The 15,518-nt window shown below is 37.5% G+C and overlaps 1 protein-coding gene across 4 annotated transcripts in view; it reads right to left on the reverse strand.

The window, feature by feature from the left end:
- Nucleotides 1–7,275: 7,275 nt before the first annotated feature.
- CPPED1 (calcineurin like phosphoesterase domain containing 1) overlaps nucleotides 7,276–15,518 on the reverse strand; it is a 105,981-nt gene continuing 97,738 nt past the window's right edge. For all 4 annotated transcript variants that reach the window (XM_074599546.1, XM_074599548.1, XM_074599545.1 and 1 more), the window contains one exon: nucleotides 7,276–9,717. In XM_074599546.1, the coding sequence (XP_074455647.1) occupies nucleotides 9,485–9,717 (233 nt within the window). In that variant the 3' untranslated portion in view covers nucleotides 7,276–9,484. The remainder of the gene's footprint in view (nucleotides 9,718–15,518) is intronic.

Genomic DNA, 15,518 nt, shown 5'->3' on the forward strand with positions numbered 1-15,518 from the left:
CAGAACAGTATCTTCACTATGTTTCAGTCCCCAAGGGCAGTATCTGCACCAGATTTAATTAAAACTGGGAATGCTAATCAGCAGGTCTTCCTGTAACTGTGAGATTTCTAAGACCTTGACTGCAGTCACTGTCCCAAAGTAGCTTTTGCCTTCTAACATTGTGGGAAACACTGAAACAGTGCTCCTGGATCACAAATCCGGGAGTCTGCAGTGCCAACGTTCCTTACAACTGAAACTTACGAATAGCGGCGAGTTCATTTGGGGATAGTATGTCTTCAAATACCTCAGTATAAGGGTTGCATAATTGAATTCTATAACAAATACCCTTCCTACATTTGCAAAACATAGAATAACAGCAAGACTTTATACTGATGAATATGCGTAAGAAAGATAAAAAGGACCTCAAATAATTTAATGCCTTTCTTTGCAATTAATTAGATCACATCTGTGTATTATGGCAGATACCTGTTTCAAGGTCTTGAGACCTTAATTAGGCAGATTGCCCTAACCAGGGCCTATCTGATGCCCTTATGGCTTGTGAAACTGGATTATCTTCTCAAAGTGTGTATTACAGGAGGAAGCAGAAGCATAGTCAAAAGCTAGGAATCAGGTAAATGTCCTGAAGCATAGCAGTTGCAACTAATAGTTGAAGTCAACAAGGGGAAGAATTATTTACTTTGCTGCTTTAAAGAAAGAGGAGAGGAGCGAGGAAGAGGGAATCAAGTGGAAATAGTAAGCAATAAATGTAAATGATTAAATTTGTATTGCTATAATGTTGTCTAAGAGTACGGAAATTTCATGGGTTATATTTTACTTCCACGGGAAGTTTTGTGTTTATATTTAATTTCTAGGAACCCAAGGGCAAAGCAAAGCAATTAAAATGTTGAAGACTTAAAAATAAAATTCATGAGCCTCAAGTAAAATACCTTTAGCTGATTAGTGGTACAATGCATCTTTAATGAGAAATAAATTAGGATTGCATTATTTCTTAGGAGGATAAGGAGAGGCATTAGATATCTGCGTTGATAATAGAGGGCTTAGAAATAATCTAACACTATGAGCTCCTTTTCTAGAAGAAAAATAGGAAACTTCTACATGGCCTAATGCAGAGACAGGAAAAGCAGTAGATTTGTAAAAGTCCTTTCACTAAAAAGCTTATTATGAGGTGAATTTTAACATAGTTCCATCACTCTTTTGATCTGTTTAGACTCATCCCTTTGATATGTATCCATGATTCTCTATTTTTGTCAAATCATTAGTTTGTCTTGAAGTCTGATTTTAATGCAAACTAATTTATATAAGAAGTGCAGACTGTAAAATTTAGAATTAATTTTGAATGACCCACATATAAAATACTACCTCCTGTATTTACCCACAGCAAACAAAATTCTATTAAAAACAGGGCTCAGAAATACACTTTACAAAATATTTCGTCTCAATTATCCTATTGTGGCAGTGTCCCAAATGAAAGGAATAAGAAAAGTCCTTTGATTGCGAAGATTGGCAGCATTTATGTTTTTAAATCAATTGAATTTTAAATATGCATTTATTGTCTGGGTTAAATTGCTACACAGTGAGAAGGAATGCTGTTCTCTAAACAGTAATAGGTCTATTTCAGCTCTCAAATTGGGTCACAGTAACAGCATTCTCCGTTCTTTCTCTCTTTCTCTCTCTTTTTCCTTGCTTCCTTGAAAAAGTGATTGAAACTCTAATCATTACTGCGCTGAGGCAGTGTACTCATAAAAATAATATTTTTCATGAAGGATAGATCCTCCTCCTTACCCCTGTTTTTGGTGGTATCATATTGTAAAATACCTTGAAGAAGAATGTAGAAATCTGCAGTCTGAACAAAATGCGCTGAAATGCACTGAATGAGTACAGCAGTCCCAGTTATTGCTGGAATTTATTTTCGGTAATGAACGCTTCACCTTCTGTATGGGACTGTGGTAAAATGAAATAAATTAGAATGATTAACCTTACATTATTTATCATATTCCTAAACATGCTTTTTAGTCAAAAAAGACGGAGCCGGGGCGGGAAGGGAGGGGGCGTGACAATACTGGTCTACAAAGCTCATGTGCTACATTACCTCAGTTATATCTAAAGTTGCTCTGACAATTAAATGGATGGAGTAGCGTATTGTAGAAGGTCATAGCGGTTACCTCGTGAGTCAAAGCAGGGATGCTTTCGATTGGCCTGCTGTTTTACTGAAGCATGTGCACACTTTAAAGGGTATGATGGGATCCGTGGAGCTGTAAGGAGCTACTCTGCCCTGGTGTGAACAGTTAATTTACCAGTGTAAATTAACTGCTAGACCAATGGAAGGCAAAAGAGGTTGGGTAACCTGGATGAACTGTGCTTCAGTGGAATTAAAGAGTTGTGAGACTAGGAATCTTGGTAAGCCCAAATCAGAGAGTGCTCGTAAGTGAGGAATCTGAGGCATTACATCTTTAATTAGTGTCTGGATTAAAGTTCTGCTACCTGGAATGGGTTTAATGTATGATACTCTACATTTCTGTGCAAACATCCAGGCATGTACTACTGTTGCATGCTTCTTAAGAACAGAGCTGTTGCTGCAAAGCCTCTACACAGCTGATGATGTGGGAAAAGGTATATTTGTGTATGGGAGGAGGAAGTGCTTCTATCCCAAAGACATCCCAGATCAAGTAGTAGTGCTGGCATTGTTTAAAATCCAAAGCTATAAAAGATACCAGGCTCAATAATAAGTGGATGCTTACCATTTTGGTATAACCACGTCTGTGACTGCTTTTTGGCTTTAATTGTCCTCTGCACATAACAGTATTTTCTATCGTTACAGCGCAGGGCTGAACGGCTAAGATGACCTTCGGTTGCTGCATATTTAGGCTTTGTTTCAAAATGAGAAATGAAAATATTAAATGTTAAAAAAAATGAGTAAGAAAGTTAACCAATAATTTTGAAGTAAAACACATAGAATCATAGAAAGGCTAGAGCTGAATCACCTAGATTATCCCAGCAGTCAGCAGAGGCATCTTCAGGGGCGATTCAGTCCATCCAGCTTACACATCAGTTGCAGGATAGGATGAATTACCTGCTGGGGTTATATACCTCCCTATATGGGAAGGAATCTCATTGACCAAACTGGAACACCAGCTTCTACACAGCTGAAGTAAAGTGAGGTGGCTCCATCTCCTCCTTATGGGTTATAACAGTCCAAGACATGGAATGAATAGAAGGGTAAAACTAAGTTCAGCTCAGATTCTGTAAAAAAAAGACAGAAGATTCATTGTCTGTGAGCTCTGTGTCGTGTTAGCACCCTCTTGGCTTCAGTGCTTGGGTTGTGCTGGAATAACCATGTTCTGTGATAATATTACCTTTGTCTCACATGTACCCAAATACAAGCCTTGGTTCCCCAGCTGGTGTGCTGGTGACACATCACTCAGAAAATTTCTAGGCAGGCAGCTTGCCAGATGTAGGGCTGCTATCTCGGGTCATTAGAGCAGTATGAGATACCTTCCTGTATTTCTGTGCCTTTTTTATATGGAAATGGGTGAGAAGGATTTGAATATACATAGATAACACCATTACCAGTTCATTTAAAAGGCCATGTGGTAATTTTTAACAACACTATACCTTTTGAAACAATGTTCAAGAAAGGCAGGGATATATTTAGAAGATGGATGTTTCAATTGCTGGCTACCCAAAAGTGACATAACAACACTATAATTTTAAATAGGATGAGGCTTTAATGGGTGTCCTAGAGGGAAAAAAAAAAAAAAAGCTGTTTATTAGTAGAACTGTGCTAAACTACCTGCATTTGACAAAGTGTTAATGGAGGAAATTACTTCTAGAGAAACAAGTGAAAATGTCAATTAAAAAAAAGTAATGGCTGTCGGGAGTTGTGGGTTGTGTTGTTTTTGTTTTCTTCTTATGAGAAGTGCTAGGTATGTTTTTCGTATTGCTTGAAAAGCTTTTGGTTTGTCTCTTGTCCCTTAGTTCTGTGGGTTGTTCCCTCCCCCCTTCTGTATCTGCTGCATCAGAGTTGGATTTCATTTAGACTGGAGGCTAATTTAATAGTCTGGTCTAATGCTTTGTCTCTCTTACATGTTTTATTTTTCCAATTCTTTTTTTTACAGAGCATCTTCCAATGAAAATGTGTCCAAAAGCTCATTGCCTGCATTCATTAGCTTTCAATTGCTTAATATTCAGACAACTGAGTAACAAACAATTAATAAAACCCTTTTATGTTGGGGAGAATGGGATTAGAATGGGTGCAAACTACTCATGAGACCTTGCTCCCTAATAAGAGGCAATAATTTTGATTGCTAAAACAGATAATCTAAAAAACTTTTCCCAACAAAGCCCTACAACTCTGTCATTGGGCAAGACTACCTTGGTGTAAGTCTGCTGTTAGTTGTGTGAAGCTGACAGCATCCATTGGCCTTTCAAGCTGCCTTTGGAATATACTTAAACATAGTGGATGTCGAAGCTGCCACGTGGCTGCTTGCCTTGGAGCTGCAGCAACAGAGTCCCAGCTTGGGCCTTATGTGCCTGGCCATAAAAGATTTCTTGTATTAGCTCTCTTTTTAGTAAATGTCTCATAGTTGCCTAAGAAATTTGCCCCCTGCTGGATGTTATTTTGGTAGTGGTTCATGGTAACTGGGCAGCCTAAACCACCTGGCTTTGCAGTGCCATACGGGCCAGTGATGGCACGTCTCATATGTCCGCACAGAGTAGGAAGAGAAATAAGTTCCTAGTAACTGGAGAAAAATTAGTGAAGTGGAAATGCCCTCTTCACAATTCCCTAATGCAAACCGGCATTTCTACATGGGGAGTGTTTATCATGAAATAATAGGCAATGGTAGGGTTTGTTTGGCAGGAACCTTTCTGATAACTAATGTATGTGTAAATGTTTCTCTTGCTTTAAAGGCTATTGCTGTGTTCAAATAGTAGTTGCAGAGCAGGCTTAATGAGAGCATTATGGAAAGCGGCTTATTCACAGCATTACCATTAGCTGAAACAATGACGTGTTAGCCTGCAGTCGCTTGTACAATGACATATGTAGACTGAGGAACGGTGTATTTTCAAGCAGTGAAATGTTTAGTTTTTAATGCTTCGTACATTTGCTTATTTTAGATGTGTCTATAATTATTTGTTCTCATAACAGAATAAAATCAGCTGCTTGAGGATAATGTCTGGAAAACACAGACACTAGAAACCAAGCTGATGTGCTGAGGTAAGAAAGCAGTCATTCAACAGCGACCACAGGACATTCGGGCTGCAACTAGGGATGGCAGAAGAGACTTGACTTCTGCCACTGCCCATTCCCAATGTAAAATGTGATTAATCTTTAACAAGACATCAAGCGTTCATTTTCTGTCTGTAATCTCCAGAAGTTGAATACTGTAGGCCTATCAAAATATTGCCTCTATTACAACTTGCAAGATGAGATGCTGGAAGCAAATGAACTAAAGGCAAGTAGCATGCAAACAGTGGTCAAGGCTTAATGACCTTTTTGGAAAGATTTGGAAGAAATGTGTTCTTAAATTTGTTGCTTACACCGAAACTGGCAAACCGAGACTGAGCTCAAAGACAATTTTTAGTAAACTGCCTCCTGCTCATAGGTCTCCACCTCAGATTGTACTTAATTATATAGCATTTGGTTTCTTTCACAGGTTGCTCTGCTGTTCTAATATGAATTTTCCACATTTAATAAGAGCCATTAGGGATTATCTCAGCCTTTTAGCTGCCCGCAGGAAACCAAAATGAATTGTGGTCACTTGATTTTTTTTCCCTCTCTGCCCAACCCCTTGAGTCCACAGAAATGCATGAGCCCGCACTTGCTATTTTCATCAGCAGTTTGAACTTGTGGTGACATCTTGCTTTAAAGTCAGTCATATCCTGACAGAGAGTTACAATTAGCAACCCTTCTGGAAATAAAAAAATAACATCCTCAACATCAAAAGATGTTTTCTTAAATGATAATTAGTGTTTCCATGGGTGGATTGTTTCATAATTTAACATAATATGAATTATTTTTCTTTACATAAACAAGATGAGGCACTGTGACCATAAGGACCTCTGCCATTTCAAATTAGTAAAGGCATCAGTGTTAATTCTATATTAGCTAATTATGCTAAGAAAAGTGATCAAACAAAATTTGTTATTTATGCTGGTAAGAAAGCACATTTGTATTTTATTTTTTTTAACTCTTTGCTTCATACAGTAAGGTCCAGCAACACTATGGTTAAAAATCCTTCCCATGATTGTGTTACATGACCAAGGCTGCATTTTCATCTGACTTATACACATTTGCATCCACTTCATATGAATGAGAAACTGCATGGAAGTTCTGAGTTGTCATTCAAAATAAGAAATGTTTTGAAACAACGTGTATTGCAAGGGAAATACATTTTATTTATTTTCCCACTATCGTGCATTTTAGGATGCAAAAAAGTTTAATATGTGTGCTAACTTAACACTGCACTTGTCAAACTAAGGCAATGGCAAAATGAACAATTATTGAAATGCTGAATTCCCCTTCCTATTTTGAGCTAGTGCAGGAATTCTGAATTCACTGAAATGAGGCACGGGCTCGAAAAGGTCAAAGCACTACAGAGGCCATTCCCTCATTTCAGCTAACGGTGTGTTCATCAGAATGTCATCCAGGCTACAGCGTAATGGTTACAGACACAACTTGCTCGTCTCTGACATTTTAGTTCTGATAAATCTTGCAAGGTGAGAACCAAAATACATGGTTTCAATGTTTCAAATACAAAGCTCTGAGATTTTTTTCTTCTTCCTATGAAGTTAATCACAGTTGTCATCAAGTCCTTAACAATATACCTGGGTTTTTCTGCTTTCCCATGTAGTGCAGTAGACAATAACAGAAAGCACGTTACTTAGTGATTACCTGCCCTCACAACCGGTGGGACAGAAACCGAGGCCAAAGCATACATAACATGTAGCTACACAACACTCTCTTATCTGCCAGAATCCTGTACAGGACAAGAAGCCATTTAATAAAAATCAGCAGCCCAACTTTACTATCTTAAAACACTCCAAATTGAAGTCAAATCTGGTGGTATTTTTTACATATGAACAATACAATATGAATTTTCTATTCTTAGAAAGAATATCTTTATTAAATAAAGGAAGAATTTGGGATATAAAAAAAACATTTATTTTTTTAATTGAACTTCAACTTTGTACTTGATATCTTCATGACAAAATGCCATAGAAATTCTTATGTTGAAATGACACTAGAAAAAAAAAATTTAAAAATAAGAATTAAAATTATGTTTATATAAACATTTATTTTGTATATTAGTACACCAAAACTCTGAAAATAAAATTTTAGAACACTATATACCACAACTTTCATATTTGGCAATAGACTTTCTCCCAAAGTTATGCTTCAATTTCCCAAGGTTCATATATTTAGTTAAAACTCTATCCTTTAATAAACAGGCATATTAAAAAAAAAAGTTTAAAGTTTTTCTCCATTCAGCTTTACAATGTTGTGCTGGAGCAGAGAAAATATTCCATGCTCAGATTATCTCGGGTCCCTCTGCTGAACTTCTTCAGCCTTATGATTTAAACTAACTTAAAAGATGTAAGTCAGAGAGCGACTGTTCTTCCCTCTGCAAAACATAAAGAAGCATCATCTCATTCTTGAAATTGTTAATTAGCTGTGATTACTAAATAGCTCCCAGCTACGTAAGACCAAGTTTTAAAAGTAGTCAGTAGCTTAAAAGAGATCAGAGTACACAGATTTTTTTAAAACCAGTATCTGAAATAATGGGTGCGTAACTTCCAGTGAAACTGCCATTTGGGTCCTGAGGTACTTATCTATTTCAAAGTAACCTAGCCTTAGATTTTAGTTCCCATTTCCCAGATGTTCCCTTGAAAACGAGACTGTGAAAACATTCAACTAAGCAAAACCAGGCAGAGAATAAAAGCAAAATAATTTTCTTTCTTTCTGAATCGAACATTACCTATGCTTAGGTTACTGTCATGGGATGGTAGTGTACATTTGGTCCTGTCCATCTGCAGGTGCAGCTGTTTCACTGGTGCATGGGAATGCTACAGAGGTGATTTTAGAATCTTGTGCGTCCCACTAATCAAGCTTGAAGGAGCGCCCTAGATAAACTGTTGTGACTAAAATGTAATGAAACTGACTCTTCAGCACAGCATTTCATGTCTCTCACCATATTTAAATATCTATAATATCCTCAAGGGAACAATGTTGTAAGTGCGTATACATAAAACCGGATGGAATGCATTAGTTTTTCAGCCAGTATTGCTTCTGTTCTTCACTTCAGGTGCTAAAGCTGCGCTATCTTTATTTATAGATAACCTGTGGCATGGGTTATAATGTGTTCAAATAAATACTTAAAAAATAAAAAAAGGTATGTGTTAATTACATTAAGATTTTTTTGGTATTTAACAGTAAACAAATCAGATACACTTGCCAAAAAAACGCAGGTGGATTGCAGCACATTAAATTTATTTTTAAACATTTATTTTTAAAGATTTACTCCAGTGAAGAAAATACACTTTTTTAGGGTTTTCAACACTCAATATTGTATAATATTACAGTAAGGCACTCTTAAATTGCTTTTGAAAATCAAAGCTCTCTCCTTGTCTAGGAATCAACAAAGTGACTTCTGGTAACAGTATTCTGGACAGAGTATTCTAACACAATTATTCCAACTGCTGAAGTTATGAACAAGAATATATGCTAATTGAATGGTAGTTAAATTTCAAAAGGAAAATAATTGTTCATGTTTAATTTCTGTCAGTGGCATCTATATTAGCTTCATTTGTAGACTTTTCATTACATAAAACTATAGGATATAACAGAAACCCAAGCTGTGACTGCAAACCAGGATGTGTTTGCAGTCTCCTTGCAACTCTCCTATTGTTGCTGGCTCTGAAGAGCTAAGAAAATAAAGTATGGGAAATGGGGGAAAATATGACCTCAGGTAACAAGACCTGGTCCACAGGTTGCTAAAAGTCAGCGGGAGTCTGTGGATTTTGGAGTTTTTGAGATTTGTTTTTATAGAGTAAAAAAATGCCACATTTATATTGTCCAGAGCATAAAAGAAATGACTAAATTTATTGATTTTAAAATACCCTCTCAAATATAAAACTAAAACAGACTTGAGTTAAAGGGTTATCTAGAAGCTACAACTCACTCTCTGATGCAGTTTCTCTCTAATAAGAAAGTCTTACTTAGGAGCAAAGTAAAAATTCTCAGAACAGTTCTTCTCAATGATACATTACTGTATTAGTTCTGCTATTCTTCCATAGTCCTCATAGGTCTCATTTTCAAAAGGAGAAACGTGTCAACAACTTTCTTGTTATTTAGGAAGATAACAAATTGAGAGCTCTTCTGGGGCGCCGTGCACAATCAGAAATCCCTGTTTCAGCTCAGGGAAACTTTCTGAAACTGTTTCTATTTGTCTAATAGGGAAAAAAAAATCACATCATGTGACATAGCCTAATTTTGCTTAGCAAGCATATCTAGCAGCTCTTTCTCTATGCCTTGACTGCTCAGTTCATTTAAACTGTAATATCTGTGAACAATCTTTTCATCTGTGACAACCACCACTCGAAGCCCATGAGGATCTTCTCCCAGCTGACATCCTATTGCCGATGAAACCACCATTTCCAGTCCTTTGTAGAATCCTCCAGCATTCCTGTGGTAATGTCCAGAAAATACAGCTTTAATGCCTGTTTAAAATAAAAAGAAAGAAAGAGAGTATGTATTTAGTCAGCAGTTGCAGTTTACGTATAAAATGTGTTTACAGTAACAAGTACTGCTGTGGTTATATGCCGAGGCTTACACAGCTGCTGGGGTTGTAGAGAAAGTTCTCTAGCAAGTACAGCTACAGGTGTCATGTTTACCTTCATTCTTTAATGGTTCATAAAATTAAAAGTAAACCATTTACCTGACCTCGCATTTTAAACAAATAATTAGTAAATAGTATCAAAAAATTGTAGTAGTTATTCTGCTCCACTAGAGAAGAAGCAATACTTAGAGGAAGCTGATTAAAAATTAGAAAAAAATTTCAGTAACAGATAACTGCCTAAAGAATGTCCAATGATGGGGAATCCACCACTTCCCTGGGGAGATTATTCCAGTGGCTGATTGTTCTCATTGTGAAAAAAAAAAAAATTAAAACATAAATGAGAAGATGATTTGTAATCTTTTCTCAAAGACATTGGGGGGGCGTTAACCACAGATGGAATAGAGCCAGGTACGTCAAAGAAACCTAATAAGCAGGAGAGGTTGTGAGTTATCATAAGAGGTGAAGAAAGATGAGAGCAGCCAAAAAAAGGAAAGGCTGACAACCTGCAAGAGGAGTCAGGCTTGGTAATGACACGAATTAACATTTATTTAGTATAGGGTACAAACAAGGGCGGTTTATTCTGATTTCCTCTGTATTTTTAATGACTTAAGGCTGTTCTGTTTCTTTTTTAAAAATAGACTATTTATATTTTGGACTGTATTGGGGTAAAAAAATCACTCCACTATAAACTTGAAAAGAAAGAAATACATTTGATCTGTTGCAGGAGACAACAATATGCTATATCGAAAATTTCTGGGTAGGTTGCATGCAAGTATGATCTAAACTTGGTCAGGAGTAGAAAAAAGCTAAATGACAAACAGCAGGTGAAGAGAACAAACATATGCAGATCTAAGGCTTTATAATGTACTTTGAAATCCTTGGCTGAATCATTCTCTAACTGATTAGCCAAATGAATGTTTAAAGAAGTCCAGCCTTCTCTCAGAATACAATAATTTAACAAAAAATTAAGTTTGCAAATGCTGTCTGATTTTGACCACCTTCTAAAGATGATCCATATGCCAGTTCTGCTTTCCTGCTGTGCTCCTCAGTAGCTATGGGATTTCTGCCGAAATTTTGAACCAATTTCCTCCATACCAGCAATTTCTGTTTTTTTGTTTCTTCTGACTTGCAAAAATAAACAAATAAATTGGTAGAAGCTGTATTCACTACTCCGAATGGCCTTTCCAATTGTTTTTACAGGTCAAATTCATGCTACCAAACTGATTATTTTCCCCTCCCCATTTGATGTTTTATTCATTTTAATCAATTGTTTTTATTATTGCAAAATAATTAAACCTTTTTAGTCTCATGAGTCTAAAAAGTAAAGAAAAAGTCATTTTGATGCTAAGTATTTATCTTTCATGTCAAAGTTTGTAAAGCCATTAAAAACAGAGTTGTAAGCCTAGCTTCTTCCTAAGAGAGAACACACTATCACAGACAAGCATTTAATTTCCAGGTTACGCCAGTATCCTGCACCATTTAGCCATTCTGTGCACTGGTGATAGACACAGCATTTGTAGTTTGGCAAAAAATTATTCATCAGCTTTCTTGCTAATTTAAGACTGTGCATATTTTATTTTGAATGAAAATACGGAGTTAGCATAAATAGCTAATTCTACAAACAGGTCTTGGGATTCATTTTTGGCATTCTCAGTCTAAGACCCTTGGATTTCAGACTATTAAGCTTCCTGAAGCTGCATCTAATACTATTTTATACTGTTGTGAAGCAGAGAAATTACTGGACCGGATGGTTGAAAATACTGGAATGTTGTTGTTTATCATCAAGTGCAAAACATGTAAATGAGTTTTATATTTTGTTACAGAAAGTGTTTAGATCTGGTGTTGATTTACAATACTATTAATGACAATTCAAAAATTTTCAAACACACCTAAAGGATCAAGGTGTAATTTCTCTATTGAAATACAACAGGTTGTGTGCTCCTTAACCATAATGAAACTGTGATGGTTCTACATAAAGCATCTGAAAATACATTAAGTTAATACCAAGTGTCTCAGAAAACACACTAATTTTTCCCTGACAACTATGACTAGATAGCCAGCAGGTTATCAAAATAACTGGCTACTGTATGAAACAGTCTTTGCTATTAGTTTGCTATGTTGGCTAAAAAACTGCTGTGCTATAATAGAAAAATATTTCACTGGCACTATTCTATAGATGCTGTACTCTGCTGAACATAATTTGTGTTTATATTGAAAAACAAACTGAAAAGCAATGGTCTAAATATGTGCCTGTTCCTGAGGAGGAGAGCAGGGAAGAGAAGCTTCGCACACACAGGGCCAAGTGCCAGCTGCTGTGGGCCGTGTGAGGTGCTCCCCGATGGCTCTCCTGTCCTCTGCACACAGCAGCGCCTTGCTCACCACCCCAGGCTAAAAGCTATCCTTAAATATGCAGCACTGGGAGTTACCTTTCCACCATTGTTTTCATCATTAGAGAATAATGAGCAAGCTTATAAGGACGCGCAGGGATGGACACTGATGACAACGCCAAACTTCATTTGTTATTTTTCATGTATTTCAGTAATCTGCCATTCCATGCTTAACACAAAAGGGAACACGTACTTAGTCCTGTTCAAGCAGTAGGCCAGAGAATGGGTAATTTGTGAAATACTATAACCTTGAATTACATTAAAAAAAAAAAAAGCTGGCAACAAGTGATTTTGCCTTCAGACAGCAGAAATTCTGGAAAAGAGTAGAGGCTATTTAAAGGCAGAGAGCTGTGATTAGGAATATGCTATAACTTCAGAAGGAAATCCTTATTTCTCTAGCCAGAAAAACCTTCCACCCTTTCTCCTGCAGTAGATTTCGACCTCTTTCACAGTGGTCAAATGAAAAGGGAAGTAGGTGAACCTCTCTTAAGACAGTTGGCTACATCAATCCTTTGCTTTTCTGGAGTGAGTGATTTGAAGACTGATATAAATATATAAACTAGGCTCAAAGTGTAGTTAAAAATTAAACAGCTCGGCAAGCAAAACATGAATTATTCTGCTGTCTGCCTGGTGAAAGCTACATGGGCTTTCATATTTCAAAATACAGAGATTTCTCAAATAGCAAATGACTCTAGGTGGAAAACAGAGAATGCAGTTACCTTAACATCGAATATGAGTATATGGTCATCGTCAGCAAGAACTTGTCTGTCACCCTATTTTAGTTTATCAGTACTAATTCTCTTCGCTCCGTGTAACCTGCTCATCCACCTGTTGTCTGAGTTGCACTTCCAAGTAAGTCAGCATAATAACTTTGAGAGCTTGCTCTGACTCAGCTGCAGGAACCTAGCAAAACATTTTACTTTTTTTTTTTTTAATCTTGGGAGAAACTGAATCAGAATACGTCAGAAGGTGATGGTGGAATATAAAAGCTCTGTGACATAACGAGCTCTTTGCAGAGATTCTGTACTTCCTAGATACTGTTTTGGGTCCCTAAAATCATAATACAAAGATGTTTTACAACTGATGCTACAGTCAGTTTGAGAGTGAACAGTCATTTCTCAACTCCTGCCATGTTGCAGCTTATTACAGTGACTGTCTAATGCAACATACTTAAGTGATTCAAGCAGCAGAACTAAGTGTTTCTTCCTCATCATACGCACACCGAGCCAAACCATGCGGCTGCACTTGCCTCCTCCACCCCCAACCCTCCTGCAGTGACAAACAGAACAGGCCCATCTAGAGCTGCTGATGGCGTGGCTGGGCATTCTCTGCTCTTGCTTCCTGATACAGAGAGCAAAACTGAACATGGTGGGAACTTTACATATGACGTCCTACTCGTTAAAGTGGGACCCATCTTGCCTTCTGGCATTGTCCTTAAAAGAGCAAGCCCTGATGGGGTGGGAGAGGGATGCTGAGTAGAGCAGGCTGCTTACTGCAGCCTCTGAGTTAAGGCACTTGTGGGGAGGACGTAAGACACACTAAGCTTAATGTTACCAGTTAGCTTTCAGCTTAGAGCTGGCTGTAATGAATCCACGTATATAGGACTTTCCTGTCCTTCAGGCGCTTAACAAATAACCAGTGGTCTCCAGCAACATTCTAGATGCCACTCACAGGCACACATGTAGCACGGACCTGACTGTATCTTGGTCTTTCCATGTAGAGTTAAGCAGCAGCTAAATGAAAGATCAAGGACTGCACATTTAGGAACCTGACGTTTGGCCTGCTTGATTACTGCACCAGTTAGATCTGTAAAGTACCACTACGAGCTTCCAGTCAGTGACTGCTACTTCAGTAACAAGTTATTTTCAATATTTTCCACTTTCTCTGCAGGTAAGCAAAACTACTTTAGTCTATAAAAAAGTTAGGAAAAAGTAACAATTACAAAACCATAATGAGGTGTAAACCCATGTGACACACTTTTAGTAAGGGACATAAGTGCTCTCCTTTTACTGGAACCATCCGTGTTCCTAAAGTAGCATCTTCTCACCATCCAGAGAAGTTAGTCTTTGGAATTAAAAGACGAACAGGAGCCAAGACTTTGTATTATCATAAACCAAACCCTGACATACAGTTTCAGTGTAATTAGAAGGACAGAGGATACAAAAGTAATAAAGCGACTTTAGTTATGTTGTAAGAAAAACGAAAATCTACTCTTGTCTGAGAATTCAAGGTAAGATTCTGAGACACCTATCCTAGACAGCAGGTAAAAAGTTTGGCCCATAATTCATGCAGCTTTTTTTCTTCTTAGGCAAATACTGCAACTTCACCACGATTACCTTTAATGTCTGCTAACTGCCTACACTCAAGAAGGTATTTTGGTATGGAACGGAAGTAAGAGTGATTTGTAAGCAGTGCAAATATGATACCTGAGACCAGAGAGGATGTGATTTAAAGTCTTTTTTATCTCCTGTTGGCTATGGGAGGCAGATTCTGCCTACACAAGCTGGTGTTTATGGGTATCGTTCATCCAAATTCCCCATTTTAGCACATGGATGTCATTCAGATCCTAATTGCACCAGACGGGTGTTCAGTGCTGAAACGCCCTTGTGGATCTAGCTGCTTAGCATCAGCCTCTGCTAGAATTTAGTATCTGCTTTAGAATCATAGAATGGTTTGGGTTGGAAGGGACCTCAGAGATCATCTAGTCCCAACCCCCCTGCCGTGGGCAGGGACACCTCCCACTAGACCTGGTTGCTCAAAGCCCCATCCAGCCTGGCCTTTAGATATCTCCCTGTGAAAATTCTGCCCAGACTTTTCAGGTACTCTTTCTTTAGAGTGCTAGTATTAATTCTTGTTATTGTTGTGTTACAATATGTTACATCTTGAACAAAGAAACAAACAGGTCACTGCTGTGTATTAGAAGTCTAACTGGTGGTGTTTTTCTTCAATAGCACTTTTTTGTTCACTCAACTGTGTTCCACTCACTTTTGTTAGTTAGCATAAGAAGGAAATCTGAACCAGTCAATGCAATAATACTAAGATGACAAACAGGCAATTTACTTTGCTCTTGCTTTTGATCTTAAACATAAAAAGAACCTGAGAGATGTGTGCACTCAAATTTAATTTATTCATTTTAGATGTTTTTCTGAAGTAATACTGTCAAGTTGCTAGCAATCTCAACCCACCCCTCCTTTTATTTTTCTAAATTCTAGTGTCCTGGCAGGTCTCATTTTTATAGGCCGGTTTAAGGTATCCTCAGGTCAGTTAAAAGCATGCAGTTATACACAAAAAGGTA

Source organism: Larus michahellis, chromosome 8 (genome assembly GCF_964199755.1).
Source record: "Larus michahellis chromosome 8, bLarMic1.1, whole genome shotgun sequence".
NCBI lineage: Eukaryota > Metazoa > Chordata > Aves > Charadriiformes > Laridae > Larus > Larus michahellis.